The following is a 16338-nucleotide window of genomic DNA, read 5'->3' on the forward strand; positions in this document are numbered from 1 at the left end:
CCACCCACACGAGCTTGCCGGGTTCACGCGGGGGCTCCAGCCGCGTCCTGGGAGACCGTCTCCTGCTGACCGGGCGGCCTTGGCGGCCTGTGCGAAGGGCTCAGTGCGTGGCCCGGCTGGCGACCGGGGGCAGCTCGGGGGGCTCGGGGGGCTCCAGCTCCTCTGTAGGACCCCGGCGTGCGGGCAGCCCAACCGTGGGCGGGAGCGGGGCCCAGCTGTGGGCCCCCCGCACCCCGCTGAGCCCCCGGCCCCTTGTCCTTGCAGGAAAGCCGCGCTTCAGGTCAGCATGAACGATGGCCTGTCCTTCATCTCCAGCTCCGTCATCATCACCACCACGCGCTGTGTAAGTCATCGCCTTCCCTTCCCGGGAGGCGTCCCCGGCCGCTCCTTTCCGCGGAAGTTTCTGGTTCTGCGCCCTGGTCACCGGGCTCTGACTCCAGCTCGGTGGGGCCAGCGGGGCCGGTGGGGCCTGGGCCCGGGGCTGATGGCAGAGGGTGTCCAGGGTCCCCGTGTTGGCCTCCTCCACGTCCCCATTTCCGTGACCGAGGGTGAGGCCTGAGCGCGCCGGCACGTCCGGGTGGCAGTGGGACCGGGCCAGCATCTGTGCAGCGGGAGGGGGGACATCTGCACGGACTGGCTCCGGGACACACGTGCAGAAGGACGCGGAGGGCGCGCGGAAAGCCCGGCTTAGGGAGCTCTTCCCGTTAGGGAAGGCCAGTGACTGGAGAGCGGCATGGAGTGTAAGGGGGATTTAGAATGGGGGAAACCGAAGCTTGTTTAAGGGACTGTGGAAACCATCCAGGGGGAAGCAGGGTGGGGGTGAGGGTGCTGTGCCACAGGGCCCGTGAGGCGGGAGCAGACGGAAACCCAGCAGCGCCCCGGACGCCCCCTCACTGGATCCGTAATTAGGTGGTTTTCATTTCTGGTCACACATAAAATCACCCGGACGACTTTTAAAAAATGATGATGCCCAGGCCTTGTGCTATAGCCCAACGGAAGCAAAGCCGGGAGTGGCCCTAGCTTGGGTGGCTCCAGGGGCCCCTGGGGAGGTTCTCATGTGCGGCCGGGGTGGGGGGGGACAGCCCTCCGGCCAGTGTCCTTGCTCCGTCCTGCTGTATCTCAGAGCTCAGCCTGTCAGGGGGCCACTGTCAGGGCTTGCCTGAGGGACCTCGGGCCCTAACGTGGGCAGTTCCAAGGTAACCTTTCCTGAATGTTCATTCACTTGTCATAGCCAAATGCTTTTTTCCCATCGGATCATTCTAAAGGCTCATGTGTTTGGGCCAATGGTCACCTTGGGTGGATACTATGGTCACATCCTGGCTGAGCTTTGGAGGCCGTATCGCGAGAGCCCCTCAGTAATTGAGGCTTGTAGCCCTAACAGGGTCACAGGTGGACGAGAGATAGCGGGCGTGCGCTGGGGTCAGACGAGATAAAAGCGAGCCTCTCGTAAATGAGCGTGAGGTCCGGCCTCATGGTGGACAGCGTTCCCTCTCCCCTTGCTCCTCTGCACCACCCCCCACCCCATTACCCGCCCCCCCCCACACACACACACAGGTTTTCATCCTATATTAGGAGCATCCTATATTAGGTTTTCTTGAAAGCAGTGTAAGCCATGGCAACAAGTACAGACAACGGAAAAGTTTTCCTTGACCGAAGTAAGAAAGTAGGGTTGTCCCAGAGAAGTGTCACCACTGAGAAAGGTCCACGTCTCTGGCACCCCTCAGGGAAACCTCAAAATCTGGAGACCAAATATGAAAACCTTTTGGAGCAACGGTGAAGTCTCTTTAAGTGTACCCCGCCTGATTCCTTTAGAAATTGACCCTTCTGGAACTTGCCAACCTGCAGGAAATGATTAAAATACCCCAAACCTAACAACTCCATCCCAGATTCCTCCCTGCTTCTGAGTGATCCAGCAGTTTGGGCCTGTATTTCTCATTATGTCTGATGGTACCGCAGAGAAACAGCCGTGCCCTTGAGGCCACAGGGGCACGGGGTGGGGGGAAGGGAGAGGTCTCAGGACCCAGCCTGTGGTGTGGCAGCTACAGGACTAAGACTGCAGCTTAAGTCCTGGCCTGTAAGCCAAGAGGAAAGGACGTCCCTACGGACCCATCGAAGAGTGAAACGAGCTCAGAGCAAAGTTCCCTGCATCTTTCCAGCTCACTCCCACCTGCATTCATTCATGTCTTACGTCTTCCTTACCTGAGTGCTCATCACTGAGTCTCCTGCTCACTTGACCCTTGATGAACACATCTTCTCCCTCATTGCCCTTTCACTCGAGAATGCCGTATGTCTACAACGAAAGTATGAACGCTCCAAGATCTGAGATCCACGACCGTTCGTTTCATTTATTCAACAAATGTCCACTGCTCACCTACAACGTGCCAGGCACGGTCCTGGGCCCCTGGGTTACACGAGAGAGCACTACAGACAGAGCTGTCTGTCTGGCGGGGAGCGGCAGAGGGAGAGAAGGCCGACAACAGACAAGCACGACAGATGAATCACACACTGTGTTAAAAGGTAATATACGCTACAGGAAAAAAACGGAGCCGAGCAAAAGGACTTGGTACGACTCGGGTGAGTGTGATGCAAACAGATACGTTGAGAAGGTGGCGTGTGAGTAGAGACTTGTGAAGGTAACTGTGAGGCTCCTGGGGGAAGGACATACCAAGCAGAGGGCCCCAGCGCTTAGACCTCAAAACCAGACACTCCGTGTGTTCCAGGAAGAGCGGGAAGGCTGGTGGTCTGTCACTGGAAGAGAGCCAGAGAGGCGAGCAGGAGACGGTGAGGTCATGGGGATGGAGAGTGGAGGGCCTTGTGAGAACTTTGGCTTTTGCACAGAGGAGCAACATGAGCCGACTTAGATCTGAAAGATCACTGTGGCTGCTGGAACAGCCCGTGGGAAGACAGAGATGGAAGGACTGTGACTGGTTAGGAGGGTAATGGCAATATTTCAGGCCAACGATGATGATGGCTTGACTCAGCAGGGAGCAATGGAGAGACGAGAGGAGCAGTCAGAGTTGGCTATATCGTGACGGCCAAGCAGTTGGATTTCCCAAAGCGCTGGATGCTGGGCTGGAGGGGAGCAGGGTGCAGAAGGGTCCCATGGGCTTTGGCCTAAGTACTTGGAAGAATGGGGTTCCCTCAAGGGACAGAGGGAAGACTGAAGGAGCCGGACTGGGGTCGAGGGGGAAAGTCAGAGGTCAGTTTTGTTGTCAACTTATCATGTGCCCTTGACCTTGACCCACACATTTAACCCCTTCGTGCATCAATTTCCTAATCTACAGAATTAGAATAACAATACTTCATCTCTCTTGGCTGCGTTGTGAACATCCAGGGAGTGCTGTAGGTGCTTGGTAGACGACCTGGTAGGGGGGCGAGTGCTTATTAAATGTTAGCGGCTATTCTAGTCAAAGCTTAGTCAAAATTTATTCAACTAATTGGAAATTCTTTCCAGAGAGTTGGCTCCCGCTTCAGAGGCCCGTTATAATAAAAGGACTGTGCTGAGATAAGGCCGATCGGATCCCTAAGGGGAACATGCCTGTCACTCAGCCAAGCCCAGGTGACTGGAAGGAGGCAGACGAGATGATCAAAATCATCTAGAGAAAAAAAAAAGAGCTATAGTCAAGCATAAAACCCCAATCCCCAGCAGGACCTTAGAGAGAACCTCAAATTTAAAAGATTGAAGCCGTCACTGGGCAAAATAGAGACGCAGGTGGAACCTGTGGTCATCCAGAATATGAAGTAAGGTCTTGGACTTGCATTTGTTCCTTCGGCAGCTGTTTTTGAAGGACAAGGTTTTTAGATCAGAAGAGATCCCCTGAGTCTGAGTAAAGGGTTAGGCTCGTCGGTGCCAGTCACAGCCTGCCCCGTCCATCACCTGGAACCAAAAATCATTTTAAAATATGTAGTTGAGACTTTTCTTTTCTCGCTTTATTTGGTGCCCATTTGGACAACCGTGTCATAGTTTTCAAGATCCACAATGAATAACGGTTGCCCCTGCCAGGAGCAGAAATTCCATGAAGTTTTACAGGAAAAGAGTTTTTTCCATCCAAGAGCTAAAAGATTCCTATACAAATGGTAAACTTTGCTGAGCTCCAGGGCTCTAGAAAATGGTCAAACATCCAAAGTCCTCTTTCACCAGCGTAAGTAAACGCAGCTCATCTCTATAGTCTCAAGGGGCCTCCCTTTTCTTCCCCAGCATCCGGCATTGGGGGGCGGGGGGTGGGCGGGCATCACGACTATGGTGCTGCCTGGGGAGAAGTACTTAAAAGACGTTTGTCTTTTTGAAAGCAAAGCAAGCAGATGTGAGCACCTGAAAGAATTTTTCAGGAAAGATGGTCTCCTTTTCGATAAATGCCTTCAAATTTTATGATCTCCCCACCAAAGCGTATACAGATCAGAGAATCATTCAACAAGTGCTTGTTGAACTCCTACTGTGTCATGGGTGTTCCACTTGCATTTTACAAAGTTGTTACCCTTAAGGAGCTTAAGATCCACTTGGAGAAAGGAGCTCAGGAGACATACGAAGGAATAGGTAAATAAAGAGAAAAAAACATAAAGAAAGAACAAGGCTGTGTGAATGAGGTGTAAATGCTATAGGATTTCAGAGTAGGGAAGGAGGATTGAATTGAGGAAGGGACAAGAGGGCTTCATGGAGGAGACAATCCAGGTGGTGATTTGAAAAATGGTAATTTCAGGTGAAGAGGGGGAGAAAAGGCTGTCCCCTAAGGAGAAATCCACCTGAGGAAGGACTCGATATGCCTGCGAGCACAGTTAGTTCATGGTCCCTCCTGGGAACTATGACTCTTTCTCTCTTTTCCTCTCATTTTGTATCAGTTTCTGGTGCCTTCTAATTTGGGGCCATTTTTCAGGCTGGCAACTACTCTCCTAAGATGCACACCCCGTGCCCTCGATCACCCAGTATGTAACAACGAGACCCAGCTGATGCCCCCCGCCCCATTAACTACTATTAGGATTCGATTTGCACTGGTTTCCCACGTCTTAGAGAATCACCATCTTTGAAAAAAAAAAGGAAAGAGACCTAAAGTTTGACGTAAGGTTCTAAAATCAATACTGAATCAGAGGAGAATACTGTCTTTCCCCCTACTACTTTCTATGAAAAACAGCCTGGCTACAAGTGGCAGCAAGGTTGAGCAAATATAAGAGACCCATGTTAAGTCACTGTTCAAAGAAGTTGTTTTTGAGTGAAATTTAAAATGCAACAGACTCAGCTCCGAGGCATCAAAACCAGAACAACAGCTTTGTCCTTGTAGCACAATGGAGGAATTAAGAATACAGGGTATTAAGTCAAAGTCCTAATTTTGGATTTTAGCCCCTCCAGGTTGTAGGGTGACCTTGGGCACGTTTACCTGAGCCTGTCTCCTAGCCTGTCTTGCACGGTTGTTGCACAGGTTAAAGGTAAAGTATATAAGGGGCTATGGTACCTGGTGGGCTATCAAAGAGTGACAGCTTTTACCAGTCTATCGACATTCCTCTTCCTTGCCAAGTAAAGGTCCAATGGCCCGTCTCATTAAAAGATCTGCTGCTCCTTCCCTGTAGAATATAAACAGGCGAGGTCTCCCTGATTAAGGGCCATGATTCCTTTGGAGTCCATGATAAGCTTGTATTTACAACCAGGACAAGGCTGGGGAACACTTTGAAGATGTTGCCTGCAGGATAACTAAGGGAAACACCAGTAAATTGGACCAGGTTGGTAAGTCAAATAGGATCGGGCTGCAGTTTCTTTGGAATTTTCCAAAAAAAGATCTTCTCAGTAGATGAATCAAGTAAACAGTAACATAAGGAGAATCCTTAGACTATTTCAAAGAATGAGTTAAAATAAGTGTCTACTAAATTTTATGCATTATTACTACATCCCAATTCCTATTATTATTTAAATTTTTCTATCATGCTGAGCGTGGTCTGGAGGCATTTTATCAGAGAAGCTACGGTTTCATGCGGAAGAGAGATGCAGCTTCAGGAGGGGAGTTCGCAGCAGACTGGATCTCCCAGGGGCCCCCCAAGTAGCCCCAACTCACTGTGGTTTGGGGATTGAACAAGGTGTTAACTGATTTCCCAAGGGCTTTTTTTTAACCATTTTATCCTTCAGACGTTCATGAATTCAGACCGTTCTTTTCTGAAACTAGTGGTATTTTTCTGCTGGTGTTTATTTGAAAGAGAGAGAGACAGACACCAACAATGCACAGGAGAGCCCCTATCCACGACAAAGAATTATCTAGCCCAAAATGGCAATCATACCGAGTTGGAGAAACTTTAAAGAAACAGAATTTCTGGAAGGGATCTCAGGAGTCTGCATTTTTTTTTAAGATTTTATTTATTTAATTCATGAGAGACACAGAGGAGAGGCAGAGACACTGGCAGAGGGAGAAGCAGGCTCCATGCAGGGATCCCAATGTGGGACTCGATCCCGGGACCCCGGGGTCTCACCTGGGCCAAGGCAGATGCTCAACCGCTGAGCTCCCCCCAGGCGTCCCAGGAGTCTGCATTTTAATAAGCTTTGCTAGGTAAATCTTAAACACAGGACTCTTCCCATTATCCTTACCTAATACTAATTGTCCTCCAAAGTTTAAAAAAAAAAAAAACCTATTAAAGTTTAAGAAAAAGGATTTATTCTCTTGATTCACTCCCGATCTCATTCATTTAAGAATCCCAAGATTTTAAAATCAGACCCTTCCTTTTATGTTCCTTCTTTTGGACAGTATTTCCTGGTATAAAAATGGGAATTCACCAAAAATAATTGTAGCCCAATGTGACCACTGTGGGGATCTTCTCCCTTTCGTGTTGCCAGGCAAAGACTGTAAAACTTTCTCTCCAGGTGCCCCTTTGCCGTGTTCCAGGTCTTGCCTTTGTTTCTGCCTCTCTCCGAAGGCCTAGTGAGCCAGAGACTTGCTGCCCCCTGCTCCAGGAAGAGAGAGCCCAGGCAGCATCAGTGTTGTTCTTAACGCTGTGTGTCTCCCGATGTCTCACCCAAGAGGGGCCTCCGGGTGCCACACAGGGATAGGTTATCAGTTGGGAACCATTGGCGACTTGAAGAAAACAACGACACAGATACTGGAAATAATTGTCTCCCACACACTGCGTAGTGCATTGTGCTTCTCAAGGAAAGAACAGAGACTGTGTCTTGTTCGCCACTGAAGCCAGCCCCTGGCGCAATGCCTACGCGGTACCCAGCAGATAGCTGGTACTTGAATGAATGAATGAATGAGTGGCCTCAGTTGGCTCATACTGAGATCATGATGGCACCTGCTGGTGGGTAAGAAAGGGAACCGGAATACAGCAGGATTAGAACAGGGGCCACTGAGCTGGCTGCAAGGTAGTCCTCCAGAGAGAATGGCCAGCAACCCAGTGTATGCATCCAAGGAGCACGGGGAGCCTGTGCGTGATTTAAGGGGGACAAATCTGCCAGCCGAGAAGCCACAACCGGTGATCCCAGACAGGGCAATAGTCAAAGACCTCCTCAGAACAGCATCAGCTCCACTCTTGGCAGGGGTGCAGACCTGGAGAAGGAACCTAGAAATCCCCCACGCAGCTGGATCAGGATTCAGGGCAGGCCGCCAGCCCGCTGAGGGTCGGCAGTGCCAGGCCGCAAGGGGGGCAGAACCACAGAGACTCACGCAGAATCCAGGTAACTGCAGTATCTGCCAAGCCCCCAAAGCACGGAGGTGTAAGACGTGGGAAACAGACGAGTCTGGAAGGAATGGCAATGTGATGTGGTAAGTTCTTTAATAGAGAACTGAGCAATGCCTTGTGAGAGTAGGAAGTGGAGTGTCTGGGGGAAGCCGAGGACGGAAGAGATGGTAAGTGGCCTCAGGAAGAGAGAAAGAGCGGGCGTTTGCTGCGCCCTGGCGTGGGTCACGGCGTGTTCTGGGCACTGAGGCTGTGGTTGGTAGGCGCGGGGTGTCAGGAGACCAGTCGGAGACACAGCAGCTGGGACCAGCTGGACAGGCCTTCCCGCATCTGCCATAGTTTGGAGTTTCGTATTTAATTTAAACAGCATACGTGATGCGGTGTCCACGTTAACCTCCGATCTTTCCTCATTCAAGAAATAAATGCCTTCTACCTTCGGGGGGGGACAAAGAGAATCTAAGGAACTGTAGGAAAGTCGTGAGTTGGGGGGCATGGGCGTGGCCTGTGGCCTGTGGCCGCCCGCCCAGGCCCGATGCTGAGGGTGCGCTGGTCAGGCTGGCTCCGGGGGGGCCGTGCTGGCACTCGCAGGTGGGGGCTGCGGTGCTTTACCTGCGGGAGGCTGCCGAGAGCGGGCAGGGACCGCCTCCCAGGACCGTCTTCAGGGGTCTGCCCCAGGCACCTTCCCCGGTTCACTTTGGAAATCAGTTCAGTTGGGTCACCAGTTTCTTTGAAGTGACCCGGGAAGATACAAACGCAGCCCGGCTCCGTGGGCCTGTGGCTGTCCAGGTAAGCAGACAGGTGGCAAGGCTGCCCTTGCCAGAGTTGCTGGAGTTTCGCCAGCCTGGTAGGGAATGGGTCCGGAAGCCTGGGCTGAGTGGCAACCTCGCCTTCCAGCATCATAAAAAATTATTGCATACTCTTCAGAAATAAAGTAGAAATCAGAGAAGACTTTTTTTCCTTCTATTTCTTGCCTAAATCAAAATGGGCAGCTGTCTCTGGGGGAGGTACTTCATACCAACAGCTATAAGCACACGCGTCTCTCCAGGAAGGAAAGGTGTGTGGGAAAGAGGCTGTTGATGGCAAATGGGGCCAAATATCAGAATCTGTGTGTATTAAAATAGTACTGTAGGCGAAATGTTGAGGACTCAAAGATGAACAGCCAGTCCATGCCCTCGTACCCACATCATAGGTGCCAGGACAGAATGTACGCCCAAGAGGTATACGTTTTACACTTTGGGGTACAAAAGGCAGCTATTGCACGGGCACCCAGAAGTTCCTGCATCTGCCCCAAAGACTCACAAACCTCCACGCAGGCCTTGGGGTAGGTCACCTGACGCAAGCCCTACGCACTTGAGGAGTGTCCACTTACTGGACCTAGTGGATTATGTCCCAGTTACCCAAAAAGGTGTTCCCCCCATTCTTGTGAGAGGGAGCTGGACAAATCATTCTGGAAATTCAGGGAGAACAAGTAGGCAGCTCATGATTTACTCAGCCCCAAACCTCTATCCCTTGAGTGTCCTTTTCCCAACAAGGCCCTCCCCAAACCATTTTTTCAATTCTAAGAAATGGCCCCTAGAGAAGACAAGTCCTTTCCAAACGCCCAGTCGAGGAGGGCGGGCCCAGGGCCCACACTGGGACTTTACCCGATAGGTCTCTTCATCCTACCACTATTCCACTTCCTGTCCAGTTCGCTCCCACACCCGCCTCTCTCCTTGTTCATTTCGCTACCGTCTCTTCACGTAGCCTGGAAGAGTCGGGCGAGGCTGGATTGGAGGGCAAATAGGAGGCCGATGACCTTGAAGAGAGTTTGAATGGCAGCCAGAAGGAAATCATTAAAAAAAAAAAAAAAAAAAAAAGGCATTAGTTTAGGAAGATCCATCTATCGTCTGTATGTTCCAAGTATATTAACAAAATAGTATTAATTTGGATGCCAATGATTTATAGTTTTGTTCATTTGGAAAGGAAATAGGCTCCAGGTTACTTTGACGCTATCTGCACCGAAAGTGGCCAACCCACAGCCCCGGAGCTACAAGTGAATTAGCATTTCATACTCAGCCCTGGAAGAGGATGGCCTTTACTTTATTATTGCTGCAATTATAGGTAATATGTCCTTTGAAAGATGTGGCTTAGGGGACACCTGAGTGGCTCAGTGGTTGAGTGTCTGCCTTGGGTCAAGGCGTGACCCCGGGGTCCCAGGATTGAGTCGGGCTCCCTGCAGGGAGCCCGCTTCTCCCTCTGCTTGTGTCTCTGCCTCTCTCTGTGTCTCTCAGGAATAAATGAAATTTTTAAGAAAGAAGGAAAGAAAGGTGGCTTAAAACACAGAGGAAAGATTAGTTGGAGAAGAAAAGTGGGAATAAACATGGGCTCTGGGATCAGATCAGTGTGGTGACTGAAACCCTGGTCCTTAAATAGCTGGTCCAGTACACAGTAGGTACCTGGAGTTGGCTTCCTTACCCTGATGTCGTAAGCTCTGTAGGGATCAGCACAGTGCCGTGGTTTCCAAAGAGGCTCTGGCTTCTGAATTAACAGAAGTATCGTATCTATGACTCCAGGGACAGAACCTCTGAACTTGGTGGAGGTCAAATCTCATTTGAGTGTTGTAGGACATACCAGGACGCTTCCAGGGAGAGCCAAATGGAGACTTGAGTGTTGTAGGACATACCAAGACGTTTCCAGGGAGAGCCTAGAGAAACAATGGGTGAAAAGTCTTGCCAAACATGGAAGGTTATGTAGAACATTCTATGGAATTGGAACTCTTTGGCTTGGAGACAAAGGAAGACTTGGCTGTTTTTAGTATCTGGAGGGCTGTCCTGAGACCGGAGTGTCTGCTTTTATTACATAGATCCAAGGCATAGAATAGGCTACCAGTTTGTGGCTTAGTTTTTTTAAATGGTCTACGTAATTGGCTGCTTCAGGGGGCAGCGAGCTCCCTGTTGGGCAGTATTCAAGCACAGGCCACTTGACAAGTTGACAGAATTGCCATTTGCACGCACATCAGACTCCTTCCGACGCTAAGAGTCTGTAATTTCTAAAACTAAAAGTAAGCTGGTGAAGGAGTGAGGTGAACATTATCAGTCCTATGCAGCATAACTGAGTGTGGCTCTTATATTCTGAAAATAAATGTGAGATCCTCTTGTTGGTGACACTGGAGATGGTTTGTCTTAGCGTAATTCAAATTGGCCAACCTCCACCTAATACGAAAAAGATCATACTTCAGACCAAAGTGTGCTCCTTCTGAGCTCCTTCTGAGAACAATTTGTTTCAAGTGACCTCAAAACAAGCCTTCTAATTTACAAACAATTGATACACTAGTCATAAATCATTCTCATCTCCTTACTAGTCTCAGTAAAGCCATACACAATTCAAGGTCTTTTACACAATATCTAGTATTTTTTATTATTATTATGTTAACAAGATGACCTGTGGTTTCTCATACTATCATCAGAAAGGGCAAAAGACCACAGGAATATCAGAATGCAGAATTCAGATATCAAATGTTGTTTATGAACTGAAAGAAAAATAGTTTGCCAACATCTCTGTTTTGGTAACCCTTGTATGCATAAAAATATCTTTTCTTTCAAATATATTTTGGAGGATCTGAGCTGATTTGTTTTTCTTGGATGTTTGAGCAATTGACTTTCAATATTTTTATCTCAAAGTATTTTAAAGAATGTTTGCCTTAAGTTTGAAATCTCCTTGTTTTAAGAATAAATAAGAAAAAAAATTTTCTGAATCTATGCTCTTAAGAAACTGCGGTAAACACATATAAGATGGCAATATTTATTTTTAGAAATAAAAGTTAAATCCAAATAATCCATAACCAAGATAAGTATAAAGGACCAAACCCAGCAGTTAAAGAACAGAGACAAATGGCATTTAAAAAATATCACACTGTATGCTGTTTACAATAAAAAATGCATTCAATAAAATATAAAGATGAAAATCAAGGAATGAGAAAAGTTCTATCAGGAAAATACCAACAGAAAGCTAGCATAGCTATATCAATATTAGATAAAACAAACTTTTGGGGATCCCTGGGTGGCGCAGCGGTTTAGCGCCTGCCTTTGGCCCAGGGCGCGATCCTGGAGACCCGGGATCGAATCCCACGTCGGGTTCCCGGTGCGTGGAGCCTGCTTCTCCCTCTGCCTGTGTCTCTGCCTCTCTCTCTCTCACTGTGTGCCTATCATAAATAAATAAAAATAAAAAAAAAAAACTTGTATGGCAAAAAAAAATATTGGTATTAAAAGGATCATTACATAATGTTAAAAGGAACTGATTCTAGTCTGAACTTAATGATATATCCTTAGCATATATGAAACAAATATTGACAGAATTATAAAGAGAAACTGATAGATCTACCACCACAAGAGATATAAATGCAATTCTTTCAGTAGTTAATAGATTAAGCAGCCCAAGGAAAATTAATAAAATATAAATAATTTGAATACTGCAATTAAGCATGATCTAGTGGACACACAATGAGGCTACAGAAAAATGTTCTAGGAAGGGTCCAAAGTTCTTTGGTTGCATAAAATAGAGGTTATGCAGTTATAAGATTACTGAAAAAATATCATTATTTCATAAATTCTAAGACACACTTTTTGCACATTTAAACATCTCTGAAATTGGGATGTTCCAGATCACCAGTTATATATCATCATTTAATTGGCCATAGTTTTCCCTAATGGCTCCTCAAATAATCAATTATCCTACAAGGATGCGTCTTAGGTTCAGTGAGATATTTCCCATCAGTCTGTACTGTGCCAAAAGTAGAAGAAACAAACATATGCTGAACAAAACTGACCAGTCACCTCCTCTCACCGTCCACCCCATCCATCGTGGAAAAAGAGAACTCTAGCCTCTCTCCTTTGAAGAATGAAATATAGAGAAAGGGGGTAGGAGCTGATGACCAACCACAATATGGCCAACTTCATGATATAACCAGTGGTGCTATTGCATAGTTAGGAAAAGCTCACGTTTTCGGAAATATCAAACAGACATCTAAATCTCTTATAAGTCAAAGCAAAGTCATAATGGAAATTAGGAAATACTTAAAACTAGTCAATTATGAAGATGCCACATGACAAAACTTATGAATGCAGCTGAAGTCGTTCTTAGAGGAAAATCTGTAGCCTTAAGTGTTTATACTAGAAAAGAAGGAAGTGGTAAGCCAGTTAGCCAAGCATTGAACCCAAGACATTAGAGAACAACGGAGTACACCCCCCAAAAAAATATAGAAGAACACAAGTATGAAAGTAACAAACAGAATAGAAAACAAGATAAACAGAGAAGTAACAAAGAAAACTATTAGTTGGGGGCAGGGGAGATGAAAAAGAAAAATAGGTGTGTGTCCAAGGAACTGTATTATCCGTGGATGGGCGACGGGCCACACTCACTGCTGTCACAGGTTGGGGCTGTGCTGGAGGGACATCATCAACCAAAAGAACCTAGAAAATTCATGCTGACTGAGCTCGTCCCTCACCTACACCGAGGTCTTTCTTCCCGTGGAAGCCTTTGTACAAAAACGAATGTTATCAAACACTGTACAGTGTTTCCCCGTTACTCTCCACCGTCTCATCTTGAGCTAAACTTTGCTAGGTCACTACGAAGCCCTCGATTGCTGAGGCTGTTCGCCCTTCCAGACGCTATGGTTTTTGACATTTACGGTTCTGCTTTTTCTGGCCTCTCCTTTCTTGGTATTACATGTGTCTTCTCTTCTAGGTGTCCCCCTTCTAATCTGACAGTTGAAGATATCAGATACCAGACAACCACACTTCTGTAATTTGTATATAAAATAAGAATTCCTAGTCTCTGAATAAGAACTTGGGAGAAAGTGTATGCCCTAAGTACACAACCTCTAGTGAATGACCAGTGTGTCCATTCATGCCCACGCCTAGGTCGTTGGGGCTCTTCTGAATGTTTGAGTCTTTTGGGTTGAGCGTTCTGGATTAGTGAATCCAGTTGTAAGAGACACAATTGCAGGAAGAAGTGCACAATTTAAAGAGGGTCCAAAAAGTGTGATGAGTGGAGAGGACAGGGGGAAAGATGGGGGTGGGGGGCCAGGAAAGAAAGGAGAGGTAGAGGAAGAAACCAGGGGGAGGAGGTGGGGAGAAGGAGCTGCAGGAGTAGAAAAGGAGGAGCAAAGGAAGGATTGATTAACAGTTTGGGAAATAGGGCCAAAAAGAAGAGAGAGCCTGAAAGGATCTCCTTTCTCCAACATTGAAATAATTGCCAACTCCTTAAATGATTGAAAATTGGCAAAATCCGTGGACTGGGCTATCACACAGAACCGGAGGAGACAGCAGCCAAACCCAGGCCATATTGTCCTCGTTGACAATTTATGGTCACATTCCACCAAATCACAGGCCTCCCCGGCGTCCTCATGTGTGTCTTCTGATCAGGACATTTTTGGGGACTGACGTGATTTATACTGTTTGCACTCCCAAAAGGCCAGCAAGCTCTTCCTTCTGCTTCCTACAGACTGACAAAGCCCCTTCTTTCCTTTTGCAAAGCAACCCGCTTCTCACCTATTCATTAGGAAATTCAAAGATCAGTGATTTGATGTCGATCCCCCTAGAACCAGAGTCATCAGTGCCTCGAGCATATGTAACTAGCATTCCTTTGCTGTCACTATGGTTGCTAGAACAGATGTTAGCTTCCTCGGGGCCTAAGGCAGTGGGCTGAGTGTTTTGTTTCCTTACAAAAAAAAAAAAAAAAGTTAAAAAGCATGTGAATAAGTGACAACTAAAATATTCCCGGGTTTCTTGTACACACTCCCAGTGTCAGGACTGCTTCATTTGCAGGCCAAGGAAATACGAAAGGTGCAGCGAAGGGTGATTTCTTTTACCTTCATTGTCCAAATTCATGGAATTGGAAAAGATACCTAGAAGCTCAAGGTTTTGAGATTGCATATAAAAGTACAAACTCAACCTAAATGACTAACAAATGCCGCTGCTACCAGAATCCAATCTGGCAACCTTGGTTGACCTCCACTTACTGGAGGTAAAATCTGTGAACGCGTTGGTTCCTAATAGATAAAAATGTTTGACGATGAGCGAAATTTTGCATTCCATGCTTCCTTGCTCTGAGTAAAGGGATGTCCGCCCCGACTTCTGTGCCTTTGATCACATTTCACTTTCCTTCTGGAATGCCCTCTCCTGCTCTCCACCTACCCAGATTTCCCTGTGGCTTCTAGGCCTGCCAAGTGCTGCCTGGACCTGCCCCAGGATGCCTCACTGGCCTTGGCAAGCCTCCGGAACTCTGCTCTGAGCTCAGGCGCTGTGGTTTGTAGCATCATTTCAAGTTTAACTACACATACCCTGTGCTGCTCCTCGAGCGAGCCCTGTGAGTCGACCCTGACCTTCTACCTGGACAGTGATGACGTCTTCCAGGAGTGGAGACCCACCGTGTTCATCTTTCTGTGTCTCCTGCTGCTGACTGTGTGTTAGAAACTCAACAGGAAGTGATTAGTTGGTTTCCAGATACTCCGTAATTCAGTTTAGAGGCCTAGTTTTGAAGAACCGGTCATCGCGGTCACCACTGGTGAGCCTCTATGTGTGTGAGGCACCGCCCAAATCAGAGGCCTGGCTCTACCTTTCCAAGTTTATAATAATCTAAGGCAACAGCTCACAGGACACAGTAGGTATGCTTACTTGCTGGCGATAGGTAATGATGATGCTGACTCACCTGGGAGGGATGACCAAGGAAACCAATTAAGCACGTACCTTAAATAAAAAGCTACATTAAAGGCAAAGAGACCAGTCTCCGTAAGGAAATGAAAAATGAAAAAACAAGAAATTAGCCTTTCTCTTCCAGCGTCATCATATTTGAACGTTACTAAGGAACTATCTAATCCTATTTCAACAGCCCACTCACGGGAGCTAAGGCATCCTGAGTACTAATGAGCTGCATCTTGTCTGAATTATTCTCCAAAAACTGGTTTTGATTCGCAAGCTCTATGCATTTTGTGGAGAGAAAGGAATGTGCTGAATGAACCCAAGATTTTCTTATCATCACCCTTACCGTTGAGAGTGAGATCAAGTGTCTCTACTGGGTCGGGGTGACAAGAAGACCAGGACGATGCTGGAAAACCTTGATACGAGGCGTCCTTCCGTGACACGGGACCTTAGAGCTTGAGTTTGAAGGAGGGTGGCATCAATCTCCCCTTAATCGCATACGAGTGACAGGTTATCGAAGTCCTGGTGGTATTATTCACATAAGGCATAAAGTCCTAAGATTTGCAGCAAACTAGAATTTGCACGTCCAAAGGATTGCTTCCCCTTCAAAATATTTACCTTGGAAAGCCGTGTCCTTTCTCCAACAACAGTGTCACGAAGCCAACTGTCTTCACTCCTGCTTTGAAAGGAGCTCAACATCGAAGTCACGGAATTTGAATATCCTCAGTAGGGGAATAGGGACACATCGTCATTTGATATGAAAACAACCTCTAAAAGTTGTGGGAACCGGGTCTGATGAATGGTAGTTTATCAAGCCGGGAACCTCCTTGGTGAAAAGCGAAGCATGACTGAGAAGGTATAAGAGTTTCTTGTTGTGGCCTATGAATTGGTTTCAAAAACGGTTCCAAGGGAGGCGTCTCAGCACTGCTTTGAGCAATGGCTGTATCACTGGAGGGTCTCCGGTGTCCAAAGCCACTACGTTGGGAGGGAATTAGATTCATCTGGATGTGGGGGT

General features: G+C 47.5%; 1 protein-coding gene and 1 long non-coding RNA gene across 3 annotated transcripts in view; one reads left to right on the forward strand and one right to left on the reverse strand.

The window, feature by feature from the left end:
* The window catches only part of ANTXR1 (ANTXR cell adhesion molecule 1), a 197460-nt gene that overhangs the window by 99508 nt on the left and 81614 nt on the right, over positions 1-16338 (forward strand). For both annotated transcript variants that reach the window (XM_077915704.1, XM_077915703.1), the window contains exon 12: positions 265-343. In XM_077915704.1, coding sequence (XP_077771830.1) covers positions 265-343 — 79 coding nt within the window. The remainder of the gene's footprint in view (positions 1-264; positions 344-16338) is intronic.
* Positions 9111-10574, reverse strand: LOC144324335 (uncharacterized). Its single transcript, XR_013389871.1, has 2 exons — positions 10102-10574; positions 9111-9442 (listed from the first exon to the last, which is right to left on the reverse strand). It is a non-coding gene; the product is annotated as an uncharacterized LOC144324335 (long non-coding RNA).

This window comes from Canis aureus, chromosome 11, assembly GCF_053574225.1.
Source record: "Canis aureus isolate CA01 chromosome 11, VMU_Caureus_v.1.0, whole genome shotgun sequence".
In the NCBI taxonomy this organism is placed as follows: domain Eukaryota; kingdom Metazoa; phylum Chordata; class Mammalia; order Carnivora; family Canidae; genus Canis; species Canis aureus.